Source organism: Fringilla coelebs (assembly GCF_963513975.1).
Source record: "Fringilla coelebs genome assembly, chromosome: 32".
NCBI classification, from domain to species: domain Eukaryota; kingdom Metazoa; phylum Chordata; class Aves; order Passeriformes; family Fringillidae; genus Fringilla; species Fringilla coelebs.
The window spans coordinates 498,034-513,747 of NC_140058.1; the positions used below are offsets into that span (position 1 = coordinate 498,034).

Below are 15,714 nucleotides of genomic sequence, written 5' to 3' on the forward strand. Positions count from 1 at the left end.
TTTGGGGGGTCCTTGAGGGGTCTTGGAGGTCCTTGAGGGGTTTGGGAGGTTCTTGAGGGGTTTGGGAGGTCCTTGAGGGGTTTGGGGGGTCCTTAAGGGGTTTGGGGGTCCTTGAGGGATCTGGGAGGTCCTTGAGGGGTTTGGGAGGTCCTTGAGGGGTTTGGGAGGTCCTTGAGGTGTTTGGGGGGTCCTTGAGGGGTTTAGGAGGTCCTTTTGGACGTCAAGGACACCTGCATGGGCTCCGTCAGTGTCCCCCCACCGCGGTCCCTGCGTGGCCAAGGGGGTCTTGGGGACCTTGGATGGGCCTTGGTGGTGGCTGGAGCGGTCTTTGGGGTGGCCTTGAGGGGTTTGGGGGATCCTTGAGGGGTTTGGGAGGTCCTTGAGGTGTTTGGGGGTCTTTGAGGGGTTTGGTAGGTCCTTGAGGGGGTTGGGGGGTCCTTAAAGGGTTTGGGAGGTCCTTGAGGGGTTTGGGGGGTCCTTGAGGGGTTTGGGGGGTCCTTGAGGGGTTTCGGGGATCCTTGTGGGGTTTGGGAGGGTCCTTGAGGAGTTTGGGGGTCTTTGAGGGGTTTGGGAGGTCCTTGGGGGGGTTGGGGGGGGTCATTGAGGGGTTTGGGAGGTCCTTGAGGGGTCTTGGAGGTCCTTGAGGGGTTTGGGGGGTCCTTAAGGGGTTTGGGGGTCCTTGAGGTGTTTGGAGGGTCCTTGAGGGGTTTGGGGGCATCCTTGAGGGGTTTGGGGGTCCTTGAGGGATCTTGGTGATCCTTGAGGGGTTTGGGAGGCCTTGGAGGTGTTTGGGGGGGTCCTTGAGGGGTTTGGGAGGTCCTTGAGGGGTTTGGGGGTCCTTGAGGTGTTTGGGGGTCCTTGAGGGATCTGGGAGGTCCTTGAGGGGTTTGGGGGGTCCTTGAGGGGTTTTGGGGGGTCCTTTTGGACGTCAAGGACACCTGCATGGGCTCCGTCAGTGTCCCCACACCGCGGTCCCTGGGTGGCCAAGGGGGTCTTGGGGACGTTGGATGGGCCTTGGTGGTGGCTGGAGGGGTTTTTGGGGTGGCCCTTGAGGGGTTTGGGGGATCCTTGAGGGGTTTGGGAGTCCTTGAGGGGTTTGGGAGGTTCTTGAGGGGTTTGGGGGGTCCTTGAGGGGTTTGGGAGGTCCTTGAGGGGTTTGGGAGGTCGTTGAGGGGTTTGCGGGGTCCTTGAGGGGTTTGGGGGTCCTTGAGGGATCTTGGAGGTCCTTGAGGGGTTTGGGAGGCCTTGGAGGTGTTTGGGGGGTGGTCCTTGAAGGGTTTGGGAGGTCCTTGAAGGGTTTGGGGGTCCTTGAGGGATCTGGGAGGTCCTTGAGGGGTTTGGGGGGTCCTTGAGGGGTTTGGGGGGTCCTTTTGGACGTCAAGGACACCTGCATGGGCTCCGTCAGTGTCCCCCCACCGCGGTCCCTGCGTGGCCAAGGGGGTCTTGGGGACGTTGGATGGGCCTTGGTGGTGGCTGGAGCGGTCTTTGGGGTGGCCCTTGAGGGGTTTGGGAGGTCCTTCAGGTGTTTCGGGGATCCTTGTGGGGTTTGGGAGGGTCCTTGAGGAGTTTGGGGGTCTTTGAGGGGTTTGGGAGGTCCTTGGGGGGGTTGGGGGTCCTTGAGGGGTTTGGGAGGTCCTTGAGGGGTCTGGGAGGTCCTTGAGGGACCTGGGAGGCTTTGGAGGTGTTTGGGGGGTCCTTGAGGTGTTTGGGAGGTCCTTAAGGGGTTTGGGGGTCCTTGAGGGACCTGGGAGGCTTTGGAGGTGTTTGGGGGGTCCTTGAGGGGTTTGGGGAGTCCTTGAGGTGTTTGGGGGGTCCTTAAGGTGTTTGGGGGGGTCCTTGGGGGGTTTGGGAGGCCCTTGAGGGATCTTGGAGGTCCTTGAGGGGTTTGGGGGTCCTTGGAGGTGTTTGGGGGTCCTTGGAGGTGTTTGGGGCTCCTTGAGGGGTTTGGGGGTCCTTGAGGGGTTTGGGAGGTCCTTGAGGGGTTTGGGAGGTCCTTGAGGGGTTTGGGGGATCCTTGAGGGGTTCGGGGGTCCTTGAGGGGTTTGGGGGGTCCTTGAGGGGTTTTGGGGGTCCTTATGGGGTTTGGGGGTCCTTGAGGTGTTCAGGAGGTCCTTGGGGGATTTGGGGGGGGGTCCTTGAGGGGTTTGGGGCTCCTTGAGGTGTTTGGGGGGTCCTTGAGGTGTTTGGGGCCCCTTGAGGGACCTGAGAGGTCCTTGAGGGGTTTGGGGGTTCTTGGAGGGGTTTGGGGGGGATCCTTCAGAGGTTTGGAGGTCCTTGAGGGGTTTGGGAGGCCTTGGAGGTGTTTGGGAGGTCTTGGAGGTGTTTGGGGGGGTCCTTGAGGGGTTTGGGGGTCCTTGAGGGATCTGAGAGGTCCTTGAGGAGTTTGGGGGTCCTTGGAGGTGTTTGGGGTCCTTGAGGGGTTTGGGGGTCCTTGGAGGTGTTTGGGGGAGTCCTTGAGGGGTTTGGAGGTCCTTGAGGGATCTTGGAGGTCCTTGAGGGGTTTGGGAGGTCCTTGAGGTGTTTGGGGGATCCTTGAGGGGTTTAGGAGGTCCTTGAGGGGTTTGGGGGATCCTTGAGGGGTTTGGGAGGTCCTTGAGGGGTTTGGGGGGTCCTTGAGGGGTTTAGGAGGTCCTTTTGGACGTCAAGGACACCTGCATGGGCTCCGTCAGTGTCCCCCCACCGCGGTCCCTGCGTGGCCAAGGGGGTCTTGGGGACGTTGGATGGGCCTTGGTGGCGGCTGGAGCGGTCTTTGGGGTGGCCTTGAGGGGTTTGGGAGGTCCTTGAGGGGTTTGGGAGGTCCTTGAGGGGTTTGGGGGGTCCTTGAGGGGTTTGGGAGGTCCTTGAGGTGTTTGGGGGATCCTTGAGGGGTTTGGGAGGTCCTTGAAGGGTTTGGGGGTCCTTGGAGGTGTTTGGGGGTCCTTGAGGTGTTCGGGAGGTTCTTGGGGGGTTTGGGAGGGTCCTTGAGGGGTTTGGGGCTCCTTGATGTGTTTGGGGGGTCCTTGAGGGGTTTGGAGGTCCTTGGAGGTGTTTGGGGAGGTCCTTGAGGGGTCTGGGGGTCCTTGAGGGATCTTGGAGGTCCTTGAGGGGTTTGGGAGGCCTTGGAGGTGTTTGGGGGAGTCCTTGAGGGGTTTGAGGGTCCTTGAGGGACCTGAGAGGTGCTTGGGGGCTTTGGGAGGTCCTTGAGGGATCTTGGAGGTCCTTGAGGAGTTTGGGGGTCCTTGGAGGTGTTTGGGGGGGTCCTTGAGGGGCTTGGGAGGTCCTTGAGGGGCTTGGGGGGGCCCTGAGGGACCTGGAGGATGTTTGGATGAGCTTGAGGGCCCTTGAGGGATCTGGGGGACCTTTGGAAGGGTTTGGGGGACTCTTGGGGGACCCTTGAGGGGTTTGGGGGCTTTTGGAAGGGCTGGGTGGGATATTGAGGGACCTGGGGGTCCTTGGGGGTCCTTGAGGGATCTGGGGGACCTTTGGAAGGGTTTGGGGGACCTTGAGGGACTTGGGGGTCCTTGAGAGATCTGGGGGATCTTTGGAAGGGTTTGGGGTCCTTGAGGGACCTTTGAGGGGTTTGGGGCCTTTTGGAAGTGATGGTGGGGACCTTGTGGGACTTGGGGGTCCTTGAGGGATCTGGGGGACCTTTGGAAGGGTTTGGGGGACCTTGTGGGACTTGGGGGTCCTTGAGGGATCTGGGGGACCTTTGGAAGGGTTTGGGGGACCTTGAGGTCCTTGGGGACCTTTGGGAGAACTTGAGGGGACATTGAGGGAGCTGAGTGGTCCCTGGTGGGGATTTGGTGTCACTTGTGTGGTTTTGGACACTCCCTGAGGAGCTTGGACATCTCCTGGGTGGCCCAGGTGGCCCAGGTGGCCCTGGTGGCCCTGGTGACCCAGTCATGGCCCGGACATGAAGCCCACGGCCACCGACTGCTCCTGGAGGTCCAAATTTGGCGTCCCCCATGGTGGGTGGGACAAAAGTGGCTCTTGGGGACATCCTGGGGACGTCACCTCCTGTGTCTGTGGCAGCTGGTGGTGACAGGGGCGACAGAAGATGACAACCAAGCCCAAGAGCCGGGGACACCGATGAGGCTGCGCATCGAGGGCGACCACAAGGCCCACGTGGGGCTGGTGGCCGTGGACAAGGGCGTCTTCGTCCTCAGCAAGAAGAACAAGCTCACCCAGACCAGGGTGGGTGGCCCTGTCCTCAATGTCCCCAAGGGATGGTGGTGGCCATCCCCAACATCCTTGGGTGGTGGCCGTCATGGTTGTCCCTGTCCCTGCTGTCCCCTGGTGTTGGCTGTCATGGTTGTCCCTGTCCCCTGGGTAGTGGCCACCATGGTTGTCCCTGTCCCTGCTGTCCCCTGGTGGTGGCCACCATGGTTGTCCCTGTCCCCATCATCCCCTGGTGGTGGCTGTCATGGTTGTCCCTGTCCCCATCATTCCCTGGTGGTGGCTGTCATGGTTGTCCCTGTCCCTGCTGTCCCCTGGTGGTGGCCGTCACTGTTGTCCCTGTCCCCATCATCCCCTGGTGGTGGCCACCATGGTTGTCCCTGTCCCCATCATTCCCTGGTGGTGGCCATCATGGTTGTCCCTGTCCCTGCTGTCCCCTGGGTGGTGGCCGTGGACAAGGGCGTCTTCGTCCTCAGCAAGAAGAACAAGCTCACCCAGACCAGGGTGGGTGGCCCTGTCCTCGATGTCCCCAAGGGATGGCCATGGCATCCTTGGGTGGTGGCTGTCATGGTTGTCCCTGTCCCCATCATCCCCTGGTGGTGGCTGTCATGGTTGTCCCTGTCCCCATCATCCCCTGGTGGTGGCTGCCATGGTTGTCCCTGCTGTCCCCTGGGTGGTGGCTGTCATGTTTGTCCCTGTCCCTGCTGTCCCCTGGTGGTGGCTGTCATGGTTGTCCCTGCTGTCCCCTGGGTGGTGGCTGTCATGGTTGTCCTTGTCCCTGATGTCCCCTGGTGGTGGCCACCATGATTGTCTCTGTCCCTGCTGTCCCCTGGTGGTGGCCACCATGGTTGTCCCTGTCCCTTCTGTCCCCTGGGTAGTGGCCGTCATGGTTGTCCCTGCTGTCCCCTGGTGGTGGCTGCCATAGTTGTCCCTGCTGTCCCCTGGTGGTGGCTGTCATGGTTGTCCCTGTCCCTGATGTCCCCTGGGTGGTGGCCGTGGACAAGGGCATCTTCGTCCTCAGCAAGAAGAACAAGCTCACCCAGACCAGGGTGGGTGGCCCTGTCCTCGATGTCCCCAAGGGATGGCCGTGGCCATCATGGCCATCCCCAGCATCCTTGGGTGGTGGCAGTGGCCATCACGGCTGTCCTGCCACCTCTGGGTGGTGGCAGTGGCGGTCACAGCTGTCCTGCTGTCCTTGAATGGTGGCAGTGGCGGTCACGGCTGTCCTGCTGTCCCTGGGTGGTGGCAGTGGCGGTCACAGCTGTCCTGTCACCTCTGGGTGGTGGCAGTGGCCATCACAGCTGTCCCTGTCACCTCTGGGCGGTGGCAGTGGCGGTCACAGCTGTCCTGTCACCTCTGGGTGGTGGCAGTGGCCATCACAGCTGTCCCTGTCACCTCTGGGTGGTGGCAGTGGCGGTCACAGCTGTCCTGTCACCTCTGGGCGGTGGCAGTGGCCATCATGGCTGTCCTGTCACCTCTGGGTGGTGGCAGTGGCGGTCACAGCTGTCCTGTCACCTCTGGGTGGTGGCAGGGGCAGTCACAGCTGTCCTGTCACCTCTGGGTGGTGGCAGTGGCGGTCACAGCTGTCCTGTCACCTCTGGGTGGTGGCAGTGGCGGTCACAGCTGTCCTGTCACCTCTGGGTGGTGGCAGGGGCCATCACAGCTGTCCTGTCACCTCTGGGTGGTGTCAGTGGCCATCACAGCTGTCCTGTCACCTCTGGGTGGTGGCAGTGGCCATCACAGCTGTCCTGTCACCTCTGGGCGGTGGCAGTGGCCATCATGGCTGTCCTGTCACCTCTGGGTGGTGGCAGTGGCCATCACAGCTGTCCCTGTCACCTCTGGGTGGTGGCAGTGGCGGTCACAGCTGTCCTGTCACCTCTGGGCGGTGGCAGTGGCCATCATGGCTGTCCTGTCACCTCTGGGTGGCGGCAGTGGCGGTCACAGCTGTCCTGTCACCTCTGGGTGGTGGCAGTGGCCATCACAGCTGTCCCTGTCACCTCTGGGTGGTGGCAGTGGCCATCACAGCTGTCCTGTCACCCCTGGGTGGTGGCAGTGGCGGTCACAGCTGTCCTGTCACCTCTGGGTGGTGGCAGTGGCGGTCACAGCTGTCCTGTCACCCCTGGGTGGTGGCAGTGGCGGTCACAGCTGTCCTGTCACCCCTGGGTGGTGGCAGTGGCGGTCACAGCTGTCCTGCTGTCCTTGAATGGTGACAGTGGCCATCACAGCTGTCCCTGTCACCTCTGGGTGGTGGCAGTGGCGGTCACAGCTGTCCTGTCACCTCTGGGTGCTGGCAGTGGCGGTCACAGCTGTCCTGTCACCCCTGGGTGGTGGCAGTGGCGGTCACAGCTGTCCTGTCACCTCTGGGTGCTGGCAGTGGCCATCACAGCTGTCCTGTCACCTCTGGGTGGTGGCAGTGGTGGTCACAGCTGTCCTGTCACCTCTGGGTGGTGGCAGTGGCGGTCACAGCTGTCCCCTGCGGGCGCAGGTTTGGGACACGGTGGAGCAAAGTGACATCGGCTGCACGGCGGGCAGTGGCAGGGACAACGTCGGCGTCTTCGCGGACGCCGGCCTGAGCCTGACCACCAGCGTCAAGGTCACCACGCCCCAGCGGTCAGGTGGGGACAGCCGGGGTGGCACCTCGGGGACAGCGGGTGGCACCTCAGGGAGGCGGCATCTGACAGAGGTGGCACCTCGGGGATGGAGCAGGGGACGGGGACGGTGGAGGAGGTGGCACCTCGGGGATGGGGGAGGTGACACCTCGGGGATGGGGGAGGTGACATCGCAGGGAGGGGGGAGGTTACATCTCAGGGATGGGGGAGGTGACACCTTGAGGATGGGGGAGGTGACATCTCAGGGATGGGGGAGGTGACAACTCAGGGATGGTGGAGGTGACACTCCAAGCATGTGGCACCTTAGGGACAGGGGAGGTGACACCTTGGGGATGGGGGAGGTGACAACTCAGGGATGGGGAGGTGACATCTCAGGGATGGGAGAGGTGACATCTCAGGAATGGGGAAGGTGACAGCTGAGGGATGGTGAAGGTGACACTGCAAGCATGTGGCACCTCAGGGACAGGGGAGGTGACACCTTGGGGATGGGGGAGGTGACAACTCAGGGATGGGGGAGGTGACACTGCAAGCATGTGGCACCTCAGGGACAGGGGAGGTGACACCTTGGGGATGGGAGAGGTGACATCTCAGGGATGGGGGAGGTGACAACTTGGGGACCGGGGGAGATGACAACTCAGAGATGGTAGAGGTGACACTGCAACCATGTGGCACTTTAGGGACAGGGGAGGTGACACCTTGGGGATGGGAGAGGTGACATCTCAGGGATGGGGGAGGTGACACTGCAAGCATGTGGCACTTTAGGGACAGGGGAGGTGACACCTTGAGGATGGGGGAGGTGACATCTCAGGGATGGAGGAGGTGACACCTTGGGGATGGGAGAGGTGACATCTCAGGGATGGGGAGGTGACAGCTCAGGGATGGTAGAGGTGACATCTCAGGGATGGGGGAGGTGACACTGCAAGCATGTGGCACTTTAGGGATGGGGGAGGTGACACCTTGGGGATGGGGGAGGTGACAACTCGGGGACCGGGGGAGGTGACATCTCAGAGATGGTGGAGGTGACACTGCAAGCATGTGGCACTTTAGGGATGGGGGAGGTGACACCTCAAGGATGGGAGAGGTGACATTTAGGGGGCTGGGGATGGTGACACCTCAGGGATGTGACATTTCAGGGGTGGGAGAGGTGACACCTCAGGGATTGGGGAGGTGACACCTGAAAGATGGGAGAGGTGAGACCTCAAGGATGGGAGAGGTGACATTTAGGGGACTGGGGATGGTGACACCTCAGGGATGTGACATTTCAGGGGTGGGAGCGGTGACACCTCAGGGATGGGGAGGTGACACCTCAGGATGGGGAGGTGACACCTGAAAGATGGGAGAGGTGACATTTAGGGGGCTGGGGATGGTGACACCTCAGGGATGTGACATTTCAGGGATGGGATGGTGACACCTCAGGGATGGGGATGGTGACACCTCAGGGATGTGACATTTCAGGGGTGGGAGCAGTGACACCTCAGGGATGGGGGAGGGCACCCTGAACTTTGGGATGTGACACCTGGGACACCTTGGGGTCCTGACCAGTGTCCCCTCTGTCCCCAGAGGTCCAGTGTCCCCAGCCTGCCAAACGCAAGCGCCGCTCGCTGGCACTCGCCGAGTACAAGGGCACCAAGGGTAGGTGGCACTGGGTGTCCCTTGTCCCCAAGGTCACCTGGGTGTCCCTTGTCCCCAAGGTCACCAGGGTGTCCCTTGTCCCCAAGGTCACCGGGTGTTCCTTGTCCCCGAGGCTGCCAAAGTGTCCCAGACCCTGAGGGACACCAGTGTCCCATGTCCCACAGCAACGCCAGTCCCAAAGGCCACCAGAGTGTCCCATGTCCCAAATGCCACCAGAGGAGTGTCCCATGTCCCTGAGGGCCACCAGAGTGTCCCATGTCCCAAATGCCACCAGAGGAGTGTCCCATGTCCCTGAGGGCCACCAGAGTGTCCCACACCCCTGAGGTCCCCATTCCCTTGGGCCACCAGAATGTCCCATGTCCCAAAGATCTCCAGAATGTCCCATGTCCCTCGGCCCACCAGAGTGTCCCACACCCAAGGTCCCCATTCCAAAGCCACCAGAGTGTCCCACACCCCGAGGTCCCCATTCCAGAGCCACCAGTGTCCCATGTCCCAGTAAACACCAGAGTGTCCCATGTCCCAAAGATCTCCAGAATGTCCCATGTCCCAGAGCCACCAGAGTGTCCCACACCCCGAGGTCCCCATTCCAGAGCCACCAGAGTGTCCCACACCCCGAGGTCCCCATTCCAAAGCCACCAGAGTGTCCCACACCCTGAGGTCCCCATTCCAGAGCCACCAGAGTGTCCCACACCCCGAGGTCCCCATTCCAGAGCCACCAGAGTGTCCCACACCCCAACGTTCCCATTCCAGAGCCACCAGAGTGTCCCATGTCCCAAAGATCTCCAGAATGTCCCATGTCCCAGAGCCACCAGAGTGTCCCACACCCGAGGTCCCCATTCCAGAGCCACCAGAGTGTCCATGTCCCAAAGATCTCCAGAATGTCCCATGTCCCAAAGGTCTCCAGAATGTCCCATGTCCCAGAGGCCACCAGAGTGTCCCATGTCCCAGAGCGACCAGAGTGTCCCACACCCCAAGGTCCCCATTCCAGAGCCACCAGAGTGTCCCATAACCCGAGGTCCCCATTCCAGAGCCACCAGAGTGTCCCACACCCTGAAGTCCCCATTCCAGAGCCACCAGAGTGTCCCACACCCCGATGTCCCCATCCCCTCGAGCCACCAGAGTGTCCCACACCCGATGTCCCCATCCCCTCGAGCCACCAGGGCCCGTCCCAGCCCTGTCCTGCTGCCACCAGCGGCCGAGTACTCGGACAAGCTGGAGAGGAAGTGCTGCGAGGACGGGATGAAGGACAACCCGATGGGGCACGGCTGCGAGCAGAGGAGCGAGTACATCCAGGAGGGCGAGTCCTGCGTCCGCGCCTTCCTCGACTGCTGCCGATACATCAAGGCCCAGCGGGACCGGCAGAACCTCTCACCCGGCGCCGTCCTGGCCAGAAGCAAGTGTTGGGGCGTGGAGGGTGGGAGAGGGTCGGGGAGGTTGGAGGAACCGCGGAGGGAGCTGTGGTGGAGGGTCTTGGGTGGGTTTTGGGTGTTCCTTGGTGGGCTTCAGGTGAAGGTGAGCTTGAGCAGAGCTTGGGTGAAGTTGGGTGTTCCTTGGTGAAGGTCAGGAGAACCTTGAGTGTTCCTTGAGTGTTCCTTGGATGTTCCTTGGGTGTTCCTTGGTGAAGGTCAGGTGAACCTTGGGTGTTCCTTGGGTGTTCTTTGGGAGTTCCTTGGGTGTTCTTTGGGAGTTCCTTGGGTGTTCTTTGGGTGTTCCTTGGGTGTTCCTTGGGTGTTCTTTGGATGTTCCTTGGGTGTTCCTTGGGTGTTCTTTGGGTGTTCCTTGGGTGTTCCTTGGGTGTTCTTTGGGTGTTCCTTGGGTGTTCCTTGGGTGTTCTTTGGGTGTTCTTTGGATGTTCCTTGGGTGTTCCTTGGGTGTTCTTTGGTTGTTCCTTGGGTGTTCTTTGAGTGTTCCTTGGGTGTTCCTTGGTGAAGGTCAGGTGAACCTTGGGTGTTCCTTGGGTGTTCCTTGGGTGTTCCTTGGGTGTTCCTTGGGTGTTCCTTGGCTGTCCCATGGGTGTCCCTTGGCTGTTCCTTGGACTTTCCCTGGTGGAAGGTCAGGTGAACCTCAGGCATTCCTTGGGTGCTCCTCAGGTGGAGCTTGGGGGAAGGTTGGGAGGGTCTTGGGTGGGTTTGAGGCATTCCTTGCCTGAAGGTCAAGTGTCCCTTGGGCGTTCCTTGTGCGATCCTTGGACAACCCATTGGGCAACGCTTGGGTGGCGGTTGGGTGACCTTGGGCAAGACAAGGGGTGGCACTGGGGTGGCACTGGGATGGCACTGGGTGGCATTGGGGTGGCACTGGGGTGGCACTGGGGTGATACCAGGCTCTCAGCCCTGAGGCCACGTTCGTGAAGTCCGATGCCACCACCCCCAGGCCACGAGGACGACGATCCCTTCTTGGAGGACTCGGACATCGTCTCGCGGACGCTCTTCCCCGAGAGCTGGCTGTGGCAGGTGGAGCAGCTGACGGAGCCACCCAACGAGCTGGGGTGAGCCTGGACCCCCTGTCCCACCACCCTCCCACCCCACGGCCCAGCCTGGCCATGGTCACCCTGTCCCCATCCAGCTGGGACATCTCTGGAGGCCGGTCATGGTCACCCCAAGGCCAGACAAAGGTCACCGCTAAACTCCTGGTCCAGCCTCAGGAGTTCTTGGTCCACTCAGGGGTCATCTCCAAGCTCCTGGTCCTGCTTGGGGGTCTGTGGGGCAGAGACATCTTTGGGGACCAGGGACGTCACACTGTGGGTTTGGGACATCTTGGGGACCAAGAAAGTCCCACTGTGTGTCTGGAACACCTGGGGGAACCAGGAAAGTCCAGATGGGGGTTTGGGACATCTCTGGGGACCAGGAAAGTCCAGATGGGGGTTTGGGACATCTCTGGGGACCAGGAAAGTCCAGATGTGTGTCTGTAACACCTGTGGGCACCAGGAAAGTCCAGCTGTGGGTTTGGGACATCTTTGGGGACCAGGGATGTCCCATGGTGGGTTTGGGACATCTTTGGGGACCAGGGATGTCCCATGGTGGGTTTGGGACATCTCTGGGGACCAGGGATGTCCCATGGTGGGTTTGGGACATCTTTGGGGACCAGGGAGTTCCCACGGTGGCTTTAGGTCATCTTTAGGGACCAGGAAAATCCACATGTGAGTTTGGGACATCTCTGGGGACCAGGGAGGTCCCACTGTGCGTTTGGGACATCTCTGGGGACCAGGAAAGTCCCACTGTGGATCTGGAACACCTGTGGGCACCAGGAAAGTCCAGATGGGGGTTTGGGACATTTTTGGGGGTCAGGGAAGTCCCACAGTGGGTTTGGGACATTTTTGGGGACTAGGAAAGTCCAGCTGTGGGTTTGGGACATTTTTGGGGAGCAGGGAGGTCCCACGGTGGGTCTGGGACATCTCTGGAGACCAAGGAGGTCCCACGGTGGGTCTGGGACATTTTTGGGGAGCAGGGAAGTCCAGCTGTGGGTTTGGGACATTTTTGGGGAGCAGGGAAGTCCCATGGTGGGTCTGGGACATTTTTGGGGAGCAGGGAGGTCCCATGGTGAGACCCCCTGACCCCCTCGGTCCCCCCCGTCCTCTCCAGGGTCTCGGCCAAGACGCTGCCCGTGTACCTGCAGGACTCCATCACCACCTGGGAGGTGCTGGCCGTCAGCCTCTCCCCCACCAAAGGTACGGGGGCATGGAGGACAAGGGGGTTCCTGGGGTCAATGGAACGCCCCCAAACCTCCTGGGGGGTCCCTGAGGTCTGAAGGGTCCCCAAAAGCCTGGAGGGGTTCACCGAGATTTGAGGGATCTCCAGAATCTGAGTGGGAGATGCCCCAAAGCCTGGTGGCCATCCTTGGGATTGGAGGGATCTCCAAAATCTGAGGGAGAGATGTCCCAAAGCCTGGTGGCCATGCTTGGGATTGGAGGGATCTCCAAAATCTGAGGGGGAGATGTCCCAAAGCCTGGTGGCCATCCTTGGGATTTGAGGGATCTCCAGAATCTGAGTGGGAGATGCCCCAAAGCCTGGTGGCCATGCTTGGGATTGGAGGGATCTCCAAAATCAGAGGGGGAGATGCCCCAAAGCCTGGTGGCCATCCTTGGGATTTGAGGGATCTCCGTGGAACTTGAGGGATCTCCTAAACTTTGGGATTTACGGGATCTCCTAAACCTTGGGAGGACTCTGGGGTCTTGGATCTCCTAAACCTCGGGAGAATTCTTTGAGATTCAAGGGATCTTTCAAATCTTGGGAGTCCTCCCAAAGTTAAGGGGAACTTGATGGATCTCCTAAACCTTGGGAGGACTCTGTGGGTTTTGATGGATCCCCTAAACCTTTTGAGGGCTCTGGGTCTGGATGGATCCCCTAAACCTTGGGAGGATCCCACAGTTCTTGATGGATCCCCTAAACCTTGGGAGGATCCCACAGTTCTTGATGGATCTCCTAAACCTTGGGAGGATCCCACAGTTCTTGATGGATCCCCTAAACCTTGGGAGGATCCCACAGTTCTTGATGGATCTCCCAAACCTCGTGAGCACTCTGTGGCTCTGGGTGGATCTCCCAAACCTTTTGAGGGCTCTCGGTCTGGATGGATCCCCTAAACCTTGGGAGGATCCCACAGTTCTTGATGGATCCCCCAAACCTCGTGAGCACTCTGTGGCTCTGGATGGATCTCCGAAACCTTTTGAGGACTCTGTGGGTTTTGATGGATCCCCTAAACCTTGGGAGGATCCCACAGTTCTTGATGGATCTCCTAAACCTTGGGAGGATCCCACAGTTCTTGATGGATCTCCTAAATCTTGGGAGGACTCTGTGGGTTTTGATGGATCCCCTAAACTTTGGGAGGATCCCACAGTTCTTGATGGATCCCCTAAACCTTTTGAGGATCCCACAGTTCTTGATGGATCCCCTAAACTTTGGGAGGACTCTGTGGGTTTTGATGGATCCCCTAAACCTTGGGAGGATCCTACAGTTCTTGATGGATCCCCTAAACCTTGGAAGGATCCCACAGTTCTTGATGGATCCCCTAAACCTTGGGAGGATCCCACAGTTCTTGATGGATCCCCTAAACCTTGGGAGGATCCCACAGTTCTTGATGGATCCCCCAAACCTCGTGAGCACTCTGTGGGTTTTGATGGATCTCCCAAACCTTTTGAGGACTCTGTGGGTTTTGATGGATCCCCTAAACCTTGGGAGGATCCCACAGTTCTTGATGGATCTCCCAAACCTTGGGAGGATCCCACAGTTCTTGATGGATCCCCTAAACCTTGGGAGGATCCCACAGTTCTTGATGAATCCCCTAAACCTTGGGAGGGTCCCACAGTTCTTGATGGATCCCCTAAACCTTGGGAGGATCCCACAGGTCTTGATGGATCTCCTAAACCTTTTGAGGACTCTGTGGGTTTTGATGAATCCCCTAAACTTTGGGAGGATCCCACAGTTCTTGATGGATCTCCCAAACATTGGGAGGATCCCACAATTCTTGATGGATCTCCCAAACCTCGTGAGCACTCTGTGGCTCTGGATGGATCTCCCAAACCTTTTGAGGACTCTGTGGGTTTTGATGAATCCCCTAAACCTTGGGAGGATCCCACAGTTCTTGATGGATCTCCTAAACCTTGGGAGGATCCCACAGTTCTTGATGGATCTCCTAAATCTTGGGAGGACTCTGTGGGTTTTGATGGATCCCCTAAACTTTGGGAGGATCCCACAGTTCTTGATGGATCTCCCAAACCTTGGAAGGATCCCACAGTTCTTGATGGATCTCCCAAACCTTGTGAGCACTCTGTGGGTCTGGATGGATCTCCCAAACCTTTTGAGGGCTCTGGGTCTGGATGGATCTCCTAAATCTTGGGAGGATCCCACAGTTCTTGATGGATCCCCTAAACCTTTTGAGCACTCTGTGGGTTTTGATGGATCCCCTAAACCTTGGGAGGATCCCACAGTTCTTGATGGATCCCCCAAACCTTGTGAGCACTCTGTGGCTCTGGATGGATCTCCCAAACCTTTTGAGGGCTCTGGGTCTGGATGGATCCCCTAAAGCTTGGGAGAATCCCACAGGTCTTGATGGATCTCCCAAACCTTTTGAGGACTCTGTGGGTTTTGATGGATCCCCTAAACCTTGGGAGGATCCTACAGTTCTTGATGGATCTCCTAAATCTTTTGAGGACTCTGTGGGTTTTGATGGATCTCCTAAACCTTGGGAGGATCCCACAGTTCTTGATGGATCTCCCAAACCTCGTGAGCACTCTGTGGCTCTGGGTGGATCTCCCAAACCTTTTGAGGGCTCTGGGCTTTGATGGATCCCCTAAACCTTGGGAGGATCCCACAGTTCTTGATGGATCCCCCAAACCTCGTGAGCACTCTGTGGCTCTGGATGGATCTCCCAAACCTTTTGAGGACTCCCTGGACTTCCAGGCACCTCTGAAGACCTCGGGGCCGCCTTGGTGACACGAGGCGTCCCCGACCCCAAACCCCCGCGTGTCCCCAACCCCAGGGCTGTGCGTGGCCGCGCCCTACGAGATCACGGTGAGGAAGCAATTCTTCATCGACCTCCGCCTGCCCTACTCGGTGGTGAGGAACGAGCAGGTGGAGATCCGCGCCATCCTCTACAACTACTGGCTGCACGACATCACGGTCAGTGCGGGGGGACATTTTTTTGGGGACGCCGTCACCCTCTCCGGATCTCAGGTGTGACCTCCTTGTCACCGTCCAGGTGCGCGTGGAGCTGGTCTACAACCCCGACCTGTGCAGCCCCTCCACGCCCAAGCGGCGCTTCCAGCAGATTCTGAAGATAAAGGCCGAGTCCTCGCGCGCCGTGCCCTTCGTCATCGTCCCCCTCAAGCTCGGCCAGCTGGACGTCGAGGTCAAGGCGTCCGTCCGCGACCAGTACGTGGGCGACGGGGTCAAGAAGAAGCTCCGGGTGGTGGTGAGTGGCCGTGGTGGCCGTGGTGGTGGCATTTCTGTCCCTGAGATGTTCCCAGCATGGTGGCATCTGTGGTGGCATCTGTGGTGGCATCCCAGCATGGCGGCATTCCAGCATGGCGGCATTCCAGCATGGTGGCATCCGTGGTGGCATTCCAGCATGGTGGCATCTGTGGTGGTATCCCAGCATGGTGGCATCCCAGCATGGTGGCATCTGTGGTGGCATCCCAGCATGGTGGCATCTGTGGTGCCATCCCAGAATGGTGGCATCCCAGCATGGTGGCATCCCAGAATGGTGGCATCTGTGGTGGCATCCCAGCATGGTGGCATCCCAGCATGGTGGCATCCCAGCATGGTGGCATCTGTGGTGGCATCCCAGCATGGTGGCATCCCAACATGGTGGCATCCGTGGTGGCACC

General features: G+C 59.7%; 1 protein-coding gene across 1 annotated transcript in view; it reads left to right on the plus strand.

Annotated features, from left to right (window-relative positions):
• Nucleotides 1-15,714, plus strand: part of LOC311164426 (A.superbus venom factor 1-like) — a 64,012-nt gene that overhangs the window by 20,545 nt on the left and 27,753 nt on the right. The window contains exons 14-21 of the mRNA XM_084223880.1: nt 4,012-4,173; nt 6,641-6,770; nt 8,325-8,396; nt 9,589-9,789; nt 10,767-10,881; nt 11,975-12,060; nt 14,868-15,007; nt 15,087-15,299. Coding sequence (XP_084080006.1) covers nt 4,012-4,173; nt 6,641-6,770; nt 8,325-8,396; nt 9,589-9,789; nt 10,767-10,881; nt 11,975-12,060; nt 14,868-15,007; nt 15,087-15,299 — 1,119 coding nt within the window. The remainder of the gene's footprint in view (nt 1-4,011; nt 4,174-6,640; nt 6,771-8,324; nt 8,397-9,588; nt 9,790-10,766; nt 10,882-11,974; nt 12,061-14,867; nt 15,008-15,086; nt 15,300-15,714) is intronic.